This window comes from Diadema antillarum, unplaced genomic scaffold (genome assembly GCF_040938485.1).
Source record: "Diadema antillarum isolate AM-2024a unplaced genomic scaffold, OU_Dant_1.0 seq00001483_RagTag, whole genome shotgun sequence".
In the NCBI taxonomy this organism is placed as follows: Eukaryota; Metazoa; Echinodermata; class Echinoidea; order Diadematoida; family Diadematidae; genus Diadema; species Diadema antillarum.
Window position 1 is genome coordinate 216,015 of NW_027272222.1, and position 18,104 is coordinate 234,118.

General features: G+C 37.2%; 1 protein-coding gene across 2 annotated transcripts in view; it reads left to right on the forward strand.

Moving 5' to 3' along the window:
- Nucleotides 1-12,162, forward strand: part of LOC139709962 (uncharacterized) — a 143,648-nt gene extending 131,486 nt beyond the window's left edge. For both annotated transcript variants that reach the window (XM_071621909.1, XM_071621910.1), the window contains one exon: nucleotides 11,834-12,162. In XM_071621909.1, coding sequence (XP_071478010.1) covers nucleotides 11,834-12,012 — 179 coding nt within the window. In that variant the 3' untranslated portion in view covers nucleotides 12,013-12,162. The remainder of the gene's footprint in view (nucleotides 1-11,833) is intronic.
- Nucleotides 12,163-18,104: the final 5,942 nt, after the last annotated feature.

Genomic DNA, 18,104 nt, shown 5'->3' on the forward strand with positions numbered 1-18,104 from the left:
TCGCTGGTTTCGTCTTAATACATGAAAAGGTAAATCCAATAGGGTCTGCTTGTGAGCGCTCTACTGGCTGCAGTTCTCCTTCGATCATCTTCAAACTTGGCATGAAGGTGTATTATGGTTAGACAAAGACGCCTATTGTTTTTGGTGATGGCGCCCTCGCTTGTTCCGTCTTTATACATGCAAAGGTAAATCCAATAGCGTCTGCTTGTGAGCGCTCTACTGGCTTCAGTTCTTCTTCGATCATCTTCATACTTGGCATGAAGGTGTATTATGGTTAGACAAAGACGCCTATTGTTTTTGGTGATGGCGGCCTTGCTTGTTCCGTCTTTATACATGAAAAGGTAAATCCAATAGCGTCTGCTTGTGAGCGCTCTACTGGCTGCAGTTCTTCTTCGATCATCTTCATACTTGGCGTGAAGGTATATTATGGTTAGACGAAGACGCATATTGTTTTTGGTGATGGCGCCCTCGCTTGTTCCGTCTTTATACTTGAAAAGGTAAATCCAATAGGGTCTGCTTGTGAGCGCTCTACTGGCTGCAGTTCTTCTTCGATCATTTTCAAATTTTTACATGAAGGTGTATTATGGTAAGATGAAGAGGACTATTGTTTTTGGTGATGGCGCCCTTGCTTGTTCCATCTTTATACATGAAAAGGTAAATCCAATAGCGTCTGCTTGTGAGCGCTCTACTGGCTTCAGTTCTTCTTCGATCATCTTCATACTTGGCATGAAGGTGTATTATGGTTAGACGAAGAGGCCTATTGTTTTTGGTGATGGTGCCCTCGCTTGTTCCGTCTTTATACATGAAAAGGTAAATTCAATAGGGTCTGCTTTTGAGCGCTCTACTGGCTGCAGTTCTTCGATCATCTTCAAAGTTGGCATGAAGGTGTATTATGATAAGACAAAGATGCCTATGGTTTTTGGTGATGGCGCCCTCGCTTGTTCCGTCTTTATACATGAAAAGGTAAATCCAATAGGGTCTGCTTGTGGGCGCTCTACTGGCTGCAGTTCTTCTTCGATCATCTTCAAATTTGGCATGAAGGTGTATTATGATAAGACAAAGATGCCTATGGTTTTTGGTGATGGCGCCCTCGCTTGTTCCATCTTTATACATGAAAAGGTAAATCCAATAGGGTATGCTTCTTGATGCTGTGGGTTCGTGGGGATACATGTGCTTGGCTGCGCGACTTGCTGAGCACAAAATTTCTAGTTTCATAGCTCATTTACTATATCAGGAAATGCTTTTGCACACACACATCCTTTCATATACATGCTTTCAAACCTGCCTTTGTTCTTGTGTTTGCACAGGCTTTTGACATCTCTTGTTGAAATAGCAAGCAACTGCTTGTGCTGAGCAAGCAAAAGTTTCAAGTACAAGCAAAAGATAATTCACAAGGATTTAAGCAATTGCTTGAGCTTTATCTCTTGCTTCACAAGCTTGTGTTTGTGCTTGAAGCAATTGCTTACAAGCAATATTGCTACTTTTATACATACAGCCCAATACTCAGCTATTCAGTATAAAAGTGTGTGTGAATGAAGACACTACTCGGCTATTGAATATAGTGTGTTCGAGTGCACACACGTTATGTCATTCTTCACATTGGGGTCCGACACACTGAACATCATTCAAAACTCTGACATGCAGTTTCCATCAACCAGAATAAATTAAGATGAACCAAGCATTAACTATTTTTTGGAAATGTGTGAAACATCATGAAATAACAAAGTTTCTTTTTTTATAAGTAATACAGAAAAGTAACAAAATTTTGTTCAAAACAAAATCCCTCTGACTTTTAGCTCACCTGAGCCGAAGGCTCAAGTGAGCTATTGCAATCGATCTTCATCCGGCGTCTGTCATGCGCTGTGCATAAACTTTTTACATTTTAATCTTCTTCTTGAAAACCCCTTGACCGAATTTCACCAAACTTGGCAGATAGCATCCCTAGGGGGATAGGATCTCAATTTGTTCAAATGGGCACCATGTCCCACCTGGGGGCCCCCAGGGGGCCTTAACCCCAAAATTAAAGAATCTTAAAAAATCTTCTTCTCTAGAACCAGAAGTGATGGAGCTGAGTTAATACTATGAGTTAGTACACCAATGACTGTAGTTTCAAGCTTGTTCATGGCGGAATCAGGGGTGCGTCCCTTGGGACCCAAGGGAAGGGTCCTGATGGGGCCTAAATTGTACATTTTATATTTTTCTTGAAAACCCATTTCACCAAACTTGGCAGATAGCATCCCAAGGGGATAGAATTTCAGTTCCATCAAATCGGCACCATGCCCCACCTGGGGGCCCCCAAAGGGGAGGGGGGCCCAACCCACCCTCCTGTAAAGGAATCTTAAAGACTTTATCTAGAACCAGAAGGGATTGAGCTAAGTTAATACAATGAGTCAGTATATTGATGACCGTTGTTTCAAGTTTGTTCATAGCAGAATCAGGGGTCCTCCCCCCCCCCCCCCCCCATGTGGGACCCAAGGGATTGGGGTGGGATGGGTCCAAATTGGGAAGTAAATTGTACATGTTCATAATCTTTGAAAACCCCTTGATGAATATTCACAAAACGTGACAGGAAGTATGCTCCCCTTGGGGACCCAATCCCCCCCCCCCCCCAACATTAAGGAATATTTACAATTCTTCTTATAACCAGAAGTGATTAAGCAAAGTTACTATGATTTTGTACATTGATTACTGTAGTTCCAAGTTTGTTCATTGCAGATCCAGGGCTGCCCCCCCCCCCCTTTTTGGAGTCGGGGGGGGGGGGAGAATCCAAATGCGGACCTAAATTTTTGTCTTCTTCCTGAAAACAACATAATGGATTGAAATTACAATTATATGACAATTAAGTTGTACCGGTAAAAAAAATGAACTACAGTGTATTGGTTAGATCCAATGTAAGTTTGGATATGGGCCATTCTCTGCTAAAGCGTTCAAAAACTGAAAATATGTGTCGCCAACGTTCCTACGATTATTTCCATTGCTAAAGGCCTGGTTTGAATTGCCAGAATTGTCTATGCACACCTGAGGGTTTGAGGAGAAAAGTAAAAAAAAAAATATTGTTGTCGCATGCGTAAATTTTGAAATATCCACTGGTAAAGTTGGAGAAGTATCCCAAAACCCAATGTCGCCGCAATCATGTACTTTTTGTATTATGCTAAAAAATTATACAAAATGAGCTTAAACCCAACATGATATTGGTAAATATAATTAACGTCTGATATATTTATGCATAAACAAGCCAAAATTTGAAATCTTCCGCGTCATTTCCCTCCGGAGCTCACTGAAGGTGTGTCGCCAAAATTCATGTCAGATATGTTACCAAAATATTTTAATTGATAAATTAGTGAAAATAGCAGACGTGAGATACGACAATACATGTTTAATATCAGAAGGATATACTTTATCAAATACAGTTAAGTTTGATTTTCTGTTTCTAAATTTCGGTTTTCAAAATCAGACCATTATCTCCGAAAACACATTTTCCACATTTTTTTCGCAACAGATACGTTACCTATAAATCACGACCCCCTACAAAAGTGTTTGATGTAATATTGTTTAATTGTACATTGATTAAGACCTTTTGAGATTATGCATCATCACAAAAAATAATTACCCATTCCTTGCAAATGTTTAACAGTTATTGCGCTTTGAAAAAACGTGCGATCAGATACGTTACGTCAGATACGTTACTGAAATATGCGCGCTCTGTGAGCGTAATTTTCCGCTCATATGCAAATTTTGCAAAGAGAGCATCTCGTTTATCATGTGCTGCAGTCACTTTTTTCATGGCTACCCTGTGTGGAGCGCTCGGTAGTCGTTTCGACGGAGCATTTACAGTAAATTTTCACCGTTCTTCGGAAGACATCTCGTAAATGCGTTTGTCAAAATAATCTTTAGATAATAACGGTACATTTGGCATGTTTATGATATCAATAGTTTATGTTTAATGCTAATTTAGTACAAGTGCACCACCTATGCTATACATTTATTCAGTTGTCAGTAACTCGATCATGAATCTAACATTGTGTGTTGTGCCACAAAAAGCTGGTAACGTATCTGACAGGTGCGGTAACGTATCTGTCGGTTAAGATCTGGTGGTTTTTTAATAAGTTATTGTGCCGGTAGACGAATCATTTCTTCCCTAACTGCTTTGAAATGAAGCATAATGATACTTATGATTATCATTACTATTATCATTATCATTATTATTGGTATTATTATTATTATTATTATTAATATAAGGTCTTTCTTTAATAATACATTATTATTGGTCGACATCGCACCGAACTTAATACTGATCCACCCATCTCTGTCCTTCATTATACATACATACATACATACATGTATACATGCATGTGTGTGCGTGTATTACATATTTTATCTTCATTATTTTTTCCTTAATAAAGTAGAGCCCTGCATTTTCAGATATTTCACTTACCACTTTGCGCTCTTTCTCTTACCTTACAATGTACAGTATATGTTTACTTGTCACCTGTTTAGTCTCATTGTTTATATTTAGGTTAGATCTCATTAAGTTTTTGATTCCAGATTCTTTAATGCAGGCAGTATTCATCTTACATTGGCTAGTTATGACTAGATGAATTATTTTCTACACTACTATGATGAACATAATTATTTTGATAATCATTTTCTTGGTTTCATTTCTTCTTCAGAAAATGGGGAAAACACGAGCACAAAATATACAAAAGGCCTGTACAGGAAAAGGAAGAAATTAAATGACCCATCCTTCCTACAAAATGAAAGATATAGCCAGGCGAGATATCGTAAACCTGTAGCAGATTTGTCAAGCTCACCTCAATTTAAAAGACGGGCATCACACAGGATTCACACTCGAAAGTACAGGTATTGGCGTATATATCATGATGATCATATTTTCATTTTTGCTTAAATTAATTGTTTGTTTAGAAGTAAAACAAAGGTCCATAACGAAATTATTTTATTCAATTTGATAATCTAATAGATAGAAATTACAAAATTTGCAACTATACAGAGAAAACCGTTTTCTGCATGGTGATAGAGAGAATATCATACGTCATGAATAAATTAATAAACTTGTATAAATAAGAACTCAATAAATGAATATATAAATAAATCAATATATAATAATCATATATACAATATATATAGGATATATGATGTGCTGTCATTACAGGGCAAAGAGAAAGAGCGCTACAGTACAAACAATAAGGCATTATTTCACATTTTCTTTAACCCATCAAGTACGTGCTGCACTACAGTACATGAAAGTCATTTCCGATTTGCTCAAATAAATTGAAAACCATTTGAAAATTGAAATCTCACTTTTTCTCATCCAAATTGGCACCATTTCCAGCAGCATGACCTTTGAAATATTTGACTTTGCATAAAAAACATTGAAATATCACATTTTAAAGGAATCTTCTGTAAAATGAAGACTTCTATGTTGCAAATTTAAAGTTGTAATATGAAAATTGTCTCCTTAAAACTCAAATTAAGTTTTCGACCTTGATGGGTTAACATCTGTAATTATGGATGTGGAATTATATTTACATGCTTTTAATTTATGGCAAATCGTGTAAAATGCTATTGTAAATACGTGTTAATTACATAACTTTATCATAAAAATCATATCTTAAGCGTATGTTAGGACATTGCTTGAAAATACTTAGATTGCCTGCTTGAATATCAATTGAATTTTCATGCGGGCACTGTTGAAATGTAGCCGACGAATATGCATTATACAGTGTACTATCATGCATCCTTCTTATGGAGACAGATCTCCTCTAATCTTAATATTAGATGCGTATCAAAAAGGGATTTTCTATGATATGTGATCAGAACAGGCTACTAAAATGTGTCACCTCGATATGAATAATGACGACAGCCACACAAATACTGCATTTTATCATTTATTACACACAGGAATTACAACAGATACACTTACAATGATGTTTCGATTCTGCCAGGTGCCAGAGAAGGTTACATGATTTATTTGCTAGGCAGAAAATGGATAATTATTTTTTTGTCAGATACGTTACCATGACTTTTACCGTGAAACTGATATGTTAATGAAGAAGCATGTGAATTCACTGATTCGCATATTCAGTCTTTTTACTCTTTTACAATGAGCATAAATAATACAAAACATGAAAAAGTCTTTCTGATGTGATTTACACCGATATACGACAAGTTACTATTGCAACAGATACGTTACCATGATAAGATTATCAAAAAACTTCCTTTGGTGATTCAGTCATTTACCAAAGTTTGTAACCATGCAAAATGATATAATTGTAACATTGTTTTAAATCTATTTGTGTGCCTTTACAATTTGAGCTCTTCACAACACATGGTTTAGAATTTACGGAAAATTAACAGCTAGATTATTGGATAAATGTACAGTTCTGATATACAGATACTCACAATACCTTTGAATTTTGATCTATACCGTCAAATTTGATAGTAATTGAAGACAGAAAGTGTTACTCTTCCTGCTCTGAGCTCAAAATTCAAAAACAGATAGAGCACATTCATTAAAAGAGGTATCAATATCAATATGAGTTACGAAAAAGATGCAGAAACAGATACGTTACCATGGACATGTGGTCATTTGCGAGATTGTTATTCCAAAAGTGTACAATAAAGCCTTTTGGAAGATGGTCATTTTTGGTCGTGTTGGCCATCCATGTAGTTGAAACCAATTCAATCAAATATATTGGCATTTTTGTTCTTTGCATGTCTAACTGAAATCAAGTGAAAAAAAAAGTTAGGAAATATATAAAAATTTTTGCGTGGACTCCTTATCAATCCAGCAAAAAGACAAAGTATATAATGAGTTTGTCTTTATTCTTACTTTAAAAAGGCAATTCGTGTTGTTGTACAGGATCAGACGCCATTCTTGGGTGAAGTTCGGTTTCAAATAGTCCGATATATTGATCTAAACCTGTTTTATACCATGCTGTGTCCTATCGGTAACGTATCTGTCATAGAGTTATATAGAGAAATGTATGCCCCACTTTGTGCCATTGTTACATTGTACATGCGTTCCTTTGGGAATTTACTGTGTTTTGTTTCTTATCCAGCAAGTGTTGTTGTTTATATAAAGACAAGTTTTGAACAAATATTTCGTGGTTGATTTTTGGGTTTTACTCTGACTGAAATTGAACACTTTATGTGAGAATGGCCCATATAACATGGTAGGCCTCCTTCTCTACTTGAAGATCTTTAAAAAAAAAAAAAAAAAAAATGGGTTTGCAATGGAGATTGCATTTCTTGACAATGTGCATGAAAAGTTTAAGATATCAGGGTGGTCCACGAGGGGTTTCAGCATGTCGCTGCAACATGCTAAAATTCTTGTGCAACATCCTAAAAAGCCAGCAACATGCTATGCAACATCCTCAAGAATTTGCAACAAGCTCAAAGTAAAAGTATTCAAAAATGTGCAAAACATGTGCATAACATAAGAAACATCAAACCACTAGGTACTTTAGATATATAAAACATGAGAGAACATTGAATGTAAGCAGCACAAAGAGAGATAAGCAGCAAAATATTGCGTACTATGTACTCATCGTGTGCACTCCGCGCATATTCAATTTTCTGCAATATTCTCAGATTGTGAGCTTGCAACATGCTAAAATTTCAAGTTGTGGACCACCCTGAGATATATATTAAATTACATGTAACGTTACATGTAATGACACAACCTGTTTGTGATTCATGTAGTTGTAATCAATAATTGAGATTTCGATGATTTTTTTTTTTCTACGTAGCCCGACCAGACGCCGTGCGAAGCACGGCAGCTACTGGGCTGTGCTGTGTGTAGGCCTACCCGGAATAGTTTCTACGTACCCTTGACACAGCCCAGTCGCTGTATAAATAGCCCGGCGTTCGGACGGGCTACATAGTAGCCCTACTGTATGTACCGCGTTCACCTATCCCGTTTTCGGTACTTCTCAATGAAGAATCTTGTCATGGAGTTTGATGGCTTTTAGAATACACAGCCTACCGAGTCTTCCGACGATAGAACTAGCTCTCATGGCAGGGCTGTCAACTCTCACGCATTGAGCGTGAGACTCACACATTTTGGTCCTTTCTCACTCTAAAACATTATTTCATTTGCATGCATTTCTATTGATCTCACTCACTTTGACTCCTAAATTAAAGCATTGGCCTATGGGAGTCTCACTCTCAACTAGTTTCCAGTGTTGGCAGCCCTGTCATGGTGTCTTGGAAGAAGGACATATGAATCAGAATCGCAGGAGTCCTTTGATTTTAGGTTCGCGCTCTCATCAAATGAAAACACAATGCGAACTCTAACAAGTTATACACTAACGTTAGACTGTAATTTAGTAGGTCCTAAACTACTAGTAATCTAGCTAGCTAGCTAGCAGCTATACATGTGTACATGTTTTACAGCATAGCATGCAAGATCGTACAGCTCGAGCTTAGAAGCACTGCACACTGTGTATGATGCGAGTTATGGCAAGTGAAGTGCAGCCAGCGCTCGTCGCGCCCATACACAGCCAGCCGTAGAGCTAGCTAGCTACGTATCGACTACTAGTAGTTCTGCAGCTCACTCGGCATGTTGGCTTGATTTCGCTGTAAGTTGGCTTGATGTTCGCAGTCAACAAGCAGTATTCCACAATTCAAATATGTATCGCCATCGTATTGGATCTTTTTTCCAGAAAAGTATGTTTGGTTTTTCGCTTTTTAAAACATTTGAGGAGACTCCGATTTCCAAGATATTTTGACACATGTTAATTTACATATCTAGCTTTCATTTTATACCCAAAACATAGTTCTCTTTCGCATGTTTCGCACAACCGAACACTCCTCACCAGTCCCTTTAATAACACATATGAACGGCTCAAACGAGAACCATCAGGAGCCTTCAAGAAGCGCGTACATGAATGTCTACAACAACTAGACAAGGGGGTTACATTGACAAGCAATCTTACTATAGTCTGTGCCCTGGAGATGATATTCCAGCTTTTGATGGACCCCAAAAGATCCATGAGACGGATACACCTCTCCGCCCCATCATCAGCAGTATCAACAGTATCACATACAGCATCACCAAATTGTTAAAATCCATCTTGATCCCATTAGTCACATCCAGAACTCAAGAGACTTCATCGAGAAAGTGCTAGACATCAAAGTTGAGGAGAATGAGACCATTGCCTCCTTCAATGTGTCTCCACTGTTCACAAGTGTACCTCCTGAAAAAGCTATAGAAGTAGTTAGGGAACGCCTAAGAAGTAACAACTTATTTTGTGTACAATGGGGCTTTCTTTAAACAGAAGCATGGCTGTGCCATGGGCTCACCCATATTTCCAATTCTTGCTAACCTGTTCATGGAGCAGCTTGGAACAACAGCTCCAGACTCATTTAGTGGAAAATCGCCCTTACACTGGTACAGGTATGTTGACAACACATGGGTGAAGATACAATCTGCTGGACTGGACAACTTCTTTCAGCACATCAATAACTTTGATCCATTCATCAAATTCAACATGGAGAACATCAAGGAAACAATCTTCCCTTCCTGAATTGCTTGATCATGTGTAACAAGAACGGCACTGTGTGTTCTTCAGTTTTCTGCAAACCCCACTCACACAGACAGTACCTGTTATTTGACTCTCACCACCCACTTATCCACAAACTTGGAGTTGTAAAAACTCTGTTTCACAGAGAATCCTACCTCCCTTCTTCTGAAGATATGAAAAAAAAGGAACACCAACACCTGCGCACCATCTTGAAAGCATGCGGATACAGGAACTGGAGCATTGATCAGGAAAAGTCCTCAACATACAGACAATAAAGGCAGTAACATCACCCATTTCACCCACCACGTGTGAATGCTTGCCAGCCAGACAGAGCTAAAGGCCGTGTCACACCATAACGCGGGCTTGTGGCGAGGAGGTAGTTTCCAGCACGTAGAAGATTTTCAGCGGGCGAACAAGAATGTTTGCAATTTTCATTCATGCCTTGTCATACCGTACGGGGGAACTTCTGCGGCTTGACTTGCGGGGAAAATTGTTCTTTGCAAGTCGCACGCAAGGCTGGTGTGACACGGCCTTGAAGAAGTGACTTTGACGAGTCACAAACCTGTTCTCTCTGTGAAGGTACAAAATTAAAGCAATTCCAGATTTAGTTTTTTAAGTCCAAGAACAGTTTCACATCCAATCCTGGATTCTTCATCAGCTTGTCTGACTTTATTTTGTACAGTGCACTTCTGTTACAATGAACACAGTTATGACGAAATTTCATTATAATAACGAAGTAAAACTTCTGGTCCCAAAATTATCGCCATTAAAGTATACGGTACAAAATTCGCTTATAACGAACACGGTTAAAGCGAAATTTTCATTATAACAAAGTCTTTTCCGAGCATCACTGACAAGAAAAACAAAAGAAATGTGCTCCGTTATAACGAAATTTTTATCGCTTTCGAAAATACGTAGCGGAACAAGCATTTATAGTGTTTCTGCATAGGCGAACGCTTCACATCACTGTGTGTTCGCTCTGTGTGTCACGCACAGTTTCCGAGGGGAGCTTGCGTTATTGTAATGCAATAATCTGAAATAAAATAAGGTGCGTTTTATTGTTCTGAAGGTTCTTTATTACAAAACACAATGATTCTGATACGCCTAAATGTCCGTTAGTTCAGAAATAGGGTTTGTTATTACGAACATTTTGGTGTTATTCCAAAGGTTCGTTATCAATAAGGTTTGTTAAAAATAAGGTCTGTTAATCCGACAAAGAAATATGGTTCTTATTACAATTCGTTAGTCTGACAATGATAGGAATTCCAAACGTTCGTTAAATGGAACATTAGAAAAAGTTTCATTAATCCAAAAGTGAAAAAAGTGAGTCCACTATTAACAAAACTTCAGAATTGCAAACCTTATAATCGTCTTAAGATAAATGAACCTTCGAAATAACTAACCTTTCTCATTTTTTTTGATAAACAAACCTTCTTCAGAATAACGATCCTTATTTCATTTTCGGATTGAAACACCTTCGGAACCACGAACCTTTGGAATAGTGAACCTTTCTCATTTTTTTCATTTACAAACCTTTGAAATGACGAACCTCATTTCATTTTCCGATCAACGAACCTTCAGAAAACGAACGATATATTTATATCTAAATTATGAACTTTCGAATCTTTGGAAGAGTGAATCTTCAAATGAACAAACCTTCGGAATCCCGGGAATAGCAAAACTTCAGAATAAGGAGCCTTCAGAGTAACGAACTTTAGTAAGAAACAAACCTTTGGAATAGCAAACTGTAACCAAATCCTAAACCTTCATTTTCTGTGTGACAATACAAACAATTTTATGCTCTCTTTTAAGTGTAATATTCAAACGAAATTAAAAAGGTACCATCCCATTTCACATAGCTTTCCAGTGTATGATGAGGATTCAACAAACAGAATATGATACATGCCTGGTTTCCTTGTTTTCGTTATATGTTATATTAAAACTATGTTCAGTTATAACGAAATTTCATTATAATGAAAGAAAACTGCCAGTCCCGACCATTTAATCATAACGGGAGTGCACTGTACCTTTATTGAACATTACTTGGTACCTGGATGAATCAGAACTTACAGCAATTGTTCCCTCCATGATTGTCACAAGTATGTCCAGTCAAACAGATTCAATTTACATGCTTTTATCGCTGATGTTATAATATATGTGTAATGTATGAGATCATATGTTTCAAACAATAAAGATGCTAGTGATGTAGTGCACACACACTCGTACATCAAAATAGTGCAGAGTGGGATTGTTCAATATTGTTATGCCGTATCTCCTTTTCTGTGCAGAAGAAACTGCCCAAGTCCTGGCTGATTTAGTACAAGTTGGGATACAGAAAGGAGCAGCAATTCCGCCTACACCAGAAATGGACAGCATCACTGAGCAGGTGACCTCTCTTCTACATATTCTGGCTTCATGTTTTACTTGGGAGAGCTGTGTCCATGCATGGTCCCCTTCTTGCCTGTAGAGAAACAGAGACAAAAACATTTAAAAAATATTCATTCATAAACCTCCTGAATTTTCTACAGTTGACTCTCAAATATAACAAACCTGATTGGACCAGTGATTCTATCTTGTTATACTGAAATGTGTTTTATCCACATTCAAGAAACAAGAAAATCAAAATCACTTGTTTTCACCACACCAAAAAAAAAAAATACATATTTGTTTTGTGTTGTGGTTTTTCATGATTTCACTGCACTCACAAACATCAGCATGGATTACATTATAAATAAAAATTTGGTGCCAAAGTCAGATTTTTGGCCTAACCTTGTTTTACCATTCACCCAATGTTTTTTGACAGCTTTACCCTATTTCTAGAGTGCTTAATGTGAATCTGAATGATGCAACTCTTGCTTCATTAAGGGTTTTGAGGTATTCAAGATACCCACCAACATGGCTGCCAAAATCTGAAATTCCCATGTCTTTCCTTGTAAATGGTGAATACTAAAAGCAATTGATGGTTTCACCATTTCCAGTGTGCTAAATCTGATCTAAAAGATGCTGCACTTGAATCCTAATGGTTTTGAGATATTCAAGATGGCTGTCCCCATATATTTCCATATTAAGGGTAAAAACCTCACAAAACGAGATATGAAACTTGTCACTGAAGACGAGTTAGGTGATACGCCTGGGGGTCATCAGATATCGGTCACCTGTGATCAACAACAAAAACAATGTGATATAGCGACTTGAAGTTATATTGAGATGATATGTTCATGAAGTGGAATTTTTTGTACCTTCATAATTAAGATACAATTGTTTCTATCATGCAAACCATATGGAGATCCCATCATGTGTCTGCGTGTGTGAGTAGGCCTAAGTCGATTAACAGGCTTTCTTCTTCTTCTTCTTCTGATTAAGTCTGCCTCCTTCATTAGGCTGAAGATTCTTGCAGACTGTGCTATTTACATTATAATACAGTTTATTTACAGATACTAATACTTTCTGAGTATACAGTGTATTAGTGCCATTCTCCGATAAAGCGTGCAAAACTGCGATTTTCGTGTCGCCAGCATGTTTATACAGTTTAAATCAAAATTTTGTCCCTCAGAAATCAATTTTTTTGCTTAAATTCATCTGAGAGGTCGGACCTGTATAATGAATACCAATAAAGCTATTGGGACGTCCGGGATAATATTAGAAATACGATCCGAAGTTTGATGTAACCCTAAAAACCCCATGTCGCCAGGACAGGAAGTGTTCATATAACAAGTTGTTACTTGTTAACATATCATTCAGATCAAATCTTTTGTACCTCATTACATTGCCCCTCGAGTGCCTGAATGAAAAATAATATTACATGACAATATGTGACTCTGCACCTCAAAACAAACAAAAAGTCGCCAGACATGAATTTTTAGTTAAGACCATATTCTGAAAGAGCAGACTTTAAGCTTTAAAAAGATGTATAACTCAAATCAAATGGACTCTCCTAACCTATCTAAATATTGGAAAGAAAGCACAAAACTCAGGAAAGGTGTGAACTGAGAAAAGATGCTCTGAAGTACAGTGTCTATTCAAGCGCTTAATCTTTACCAAACCGTGCTGGCTGTGCGATGAATGGGACAAAAAAAGAGGAAGTAAACCACCAGAGTAACAACAATGAAGGGATTATCAGATTGAAGTGAAATTAGGCGTGCCTCATTAACACATTCTGTCCATGATTAATGCCAACTTTCAAATCAGTAGCACTATCCTTTTAAAAGTTATTAGAGTTGAAAGTGGAGAGTGTAGACAAAGTTTTTCAGAAATGAGAAAGGGTTTCTAAAGACACACCTAATCACACTATTCTACCAAAAATGTTCGAGATAAACTGCTAAAAAAAACACACTTTCCTGCCCGCTTTATGATACCAAATTTTAGCATAATGTAAATGAAGACCCGCTCTTTCAGAAAATATGAAAAAGTCAAGTTCGGCTAGGTTGACCCATTTCACTAATTTTCAGTCCTCACGCAAAATCAGTGTGTGCGACTTTATGTTCGTTTTGAGGTGCACGGTCACATATGATGTTTTGATATTTTTCTAAGAGATAATTTAATCATGTCGCCAAATCGCAGTCAGAAACATTACCCTTTTTTCAGACTCTTGAGAGAAGATCAAAGAAATGCCGCATGGCAGTGTAATTTCATGTGTTAAACAAAGTCAACCTAACGCATACATGGAACCATGATTTATTCATTGAATCTCTTGTTACAAAATAGATATACTGATCCGAAGTCACGGAAGCCTCATGTTACGATAACCTCAAATCAGATACGTTACTTAAATTTTGATTCATTTAGAAAAAAGTATGCTGTGAATAAAACGAAGCTCAGATACTTTTGAATACTTAAGGCAATGATTAATCACACAACAACATTTTTTTGAGAAAATGAATATTTAAGTAGATAATAGTACGAGAACGGTAACGGCACGTCAGATACGTTACCAACAAAATAAAAGGTTATCCGCGCCGCGCTTTTGTGCGCGGATTTAACCGGTTTACAACGGGCTCTCTTGTTATGACTTGCTAAAAGGATAGTTCTGAGAGGAATTAGGAGTTTATTTGAAGAAAATCGGTTTTGAAGTGGACGATATGTCCAATATAAAGTAAAAGAATAAGTTTCAAACGAAATGTGGTGGCTCATCTCCTTTTACTTGGACATCTTTTTTGTACTTTATTTTGGACATCTCAGTCACTTCGGGGCCGTTTCCATGAAGTAAATACTTAATTCTTCATAGAATTATATGCTGTAAAGTATTTTGTGCAAGTGGATTTCGATTATCTTGCAAAAGGTTAAAACCTGTACTCATCTAAACCAGAAATGCACTATCACTTATTGTGGCATTTACAAAAAGTGCCGTCAGACATGTTACAAATTCATTTTCTTTCTGCTTTGTTGTGTTTGTGTGTGTGCCTGTCTGCGTGTTATGTTCCACAATAACATAGAAAGACTTTAGAGGCTGAGTTTTGGTACCCACCTTTTTTTTTTCAACTTCACAGCAAACGCAACTACATGAACGGTCTACCTTTCATTATTACCTTTCATTATCCTGTTGCATCTTATTTACATAAAATGGGGTTAGTATTATGGTTAAAGTCAAGATCACTCCCTTCGTTGCAGGTTTATGTTCTGAAAAAATCGATAGGATTTGATGTCTAACAATTTCTAACATTTTGCATCAGGTTTTTGAATCATATGTTTGAGTGATCGGGGTTTGATGTAAATTGGTAGTTTATTATGTCAATAAACATAAATACTTTGTCAGATACGTTACCATCGCTTATTGGTTCTTCAGACCTAATTTATTACAGACAGGAACAAAAGAATTTGAATTTATATTTATCACTTGCTTATATTTTTTCCAATTTCATTCTTACCGTCTTCCGTGTATCATAATAACAAAATTTCGGAACTATATCAGAAAAGAAGCATTGTGGAATTGTGCCTGCTTGACTCGTATTTTACGTACATCTCAAAGTTTTGTTGAAGAATGATCTAATCTTCTATCGATGACGAGAACATTTTTTTTTAACGTTTAAAAGTGCGGTGTTTTAACGAAAATAATCATATTGTGATGTTCTTACAAGTTAAAATGAATATATTGGCATGATTGGTGTTGGGTTTAAAATTGTATTCTAACGGAACGTCTGATGTGTCAGATACGTTACCACACACCGTTCTTCTTTCGATCTGAAATGTATTTTAATCTGACAGAGATGTTACCTGGCATTTGCTATTTATGAGAGGTATAATACTTGTTCATAAAGTTGCATTATATGATCAATGAGATTATTGTTGTAATTCAAATGCAGGTAAAAAGTTAGATTAGGGAAACATATTTCAAGCCGAAATATGTACATGTTCTTGATTTTTATTTAGCCTTCATTTTATAGATTACGATCATTCTTCTTACAGATTAGATCAAAGCTGACTCCAAAATGTTTCCACGATGCTTGTAGATGTTTAAGCTTGTAGTTTTACATTATCATTGCCATTTTAAAGCAGGAAATAAGCAGACAATCAACAGTTTTGTGATGCTACCTCTGGTAACGTATCTGATATTTGGTTTTAATAATAGTGATTATGCTAAAAAAGGACTCTACGTTTGGAAATGTTTCTAGGAAAAGTATGGGCTCTCAAAAATCACCCATTGATTGTTTTGTATTCCTAAGGGATTGAAGTTTCTGAAATGATGAAAAATAAATGAAATCTCTGATGTTCATTTTTTGTCATTTCTACAACGGTAATTGCACGCTTTATCGGAGAATGGCCCATTAACCATCTGGAAACTTTGAACTGCACATTACTTGAATATGAGACCATTCTGAAGCAAATAACTTTCACACAACAACAGATATATAATGTACTCTTAAATGAATCCCACAAGGATGGAAACAATCATCCCCCAGCATTTCCACTGATTCCCACTGATCATTTACTAGCCATCCCCTTTAAGATTCGGTTGCATTTCATTATTTCAATGGTTTGTTATTACGAAGATTCCAGATTCCAAGGCCCGTATTCTACTGTAGACCAAGGTTTAAACCCATTTTAGACTCACCTATGGTTTCGCTAGACCCAAGGTTTAATTTTGTACTCTGCTAGCGAGGTTTAGTTAAACCCAAGTCTATTTTGGGTTAAAATTAAGCCTGAATTAGTCTTGGGTCAAGCCATCATGGTACCCTCAGTGGAAAAAGAAATCTCCCTCTCCGAGTACTTTTCGCTCCACAAATCTGCCTGGCAGTGTATCAGCCACATTAGTGTGACTTTCTTGGACTGTGAATAGTTTTTACCAGTATTTATATCAAATAAGGGCATGCTGTATTTTTGCTTGCAATGACTCATAAAGCACTGTATATTAGTATACTGTACCTCCTTGTTTGTGTGTACGTGTGCAGCGCACATCACAGGATACATGGTGATACTAGCGCTATTATTCCTGGGTAGGTAGCAAGCTTTGAATGCTCAGTAGCCAGCAGAGCCATCATGCCGCGTCAGCCGGTGGCACAGTTGCTGTGTGCACAGGATGGGACATGGCTGTCGATCAAATGGTGAATTCAGAATGGATTGACGATTGACCAGAGGTAGGAAATTAAATGAAAGCTCTTCTTTGAAGGCGTGCGCTTAAGCACCCGAAATATTTTGAGTAAATAAAAATGGAAACCATTCTAAGATTTAGAAATATAAACAACCCTGTCTCAATATTAGAAGTAGATTCTACCTACCACAGTCCACACTAACCTAACTTTAGATTTAACTGTTAGGCCTAATATATATAGTCCTATTAGCCTAAGGTTAGAATTGTAGTCTAGCTATTCGAATAGGTCCAAAGATCTAGGTTCTCTAGCCTAGGTCTAGATCGACCTCAGGCTCTACCCTCTAGACCCCCTACATTAAGTTCTTGGTCTAGTCTTTAGGTTATTTTCATCGTAAGGTCTAGACTAATGTTATATTAGTACAGGTTATGATGAAGTACATCTAGATCTGTGTCTAGTGTACAATGGCATATCTCCTGTACACACGTGTGGCTGGCTAGCTGCTGTATGCAGCCACTCGTTTTCATGCCATATTGATCTGTACAACACACGCTCAGTGTGCTGGTACACTTACCAGTCATCGTTAGACTCAAATTAAACTCGAAATAAACCTCCTCCTGGGTAGGTTTAATTTAAACCCGATTTAGACCACAGCTGGACTTAGAAGAATACAAATAAAACCTGGGTCTAAACCTGGGTTTAAACCACTTTAGACCAGACACGGGTTTAAATGGGTCTAAGTTTTTAGCAGCATACAGGCCCAAAGGTTCTTGATTCTGAACACTGATTACTACAGAGGTTTGCTATTCCAAAGATTTGTTATTTCAGAAGTTTGTAATTTTTTTTATAACAAAGGTTTGTTTTTCCAAACATTCTGTTAATCCAAATATGAAATGAGGTCCATTATCTTAAGTTAGTAATTCAACAATGAACGAGAAATGAAACTCGTCACTTGAAGACAAGTTAGCTGATAAACTGGGGGTCATCAGATATTGGTCACGGGTAATCACCAACACAAAGGATGTGATATATTAAC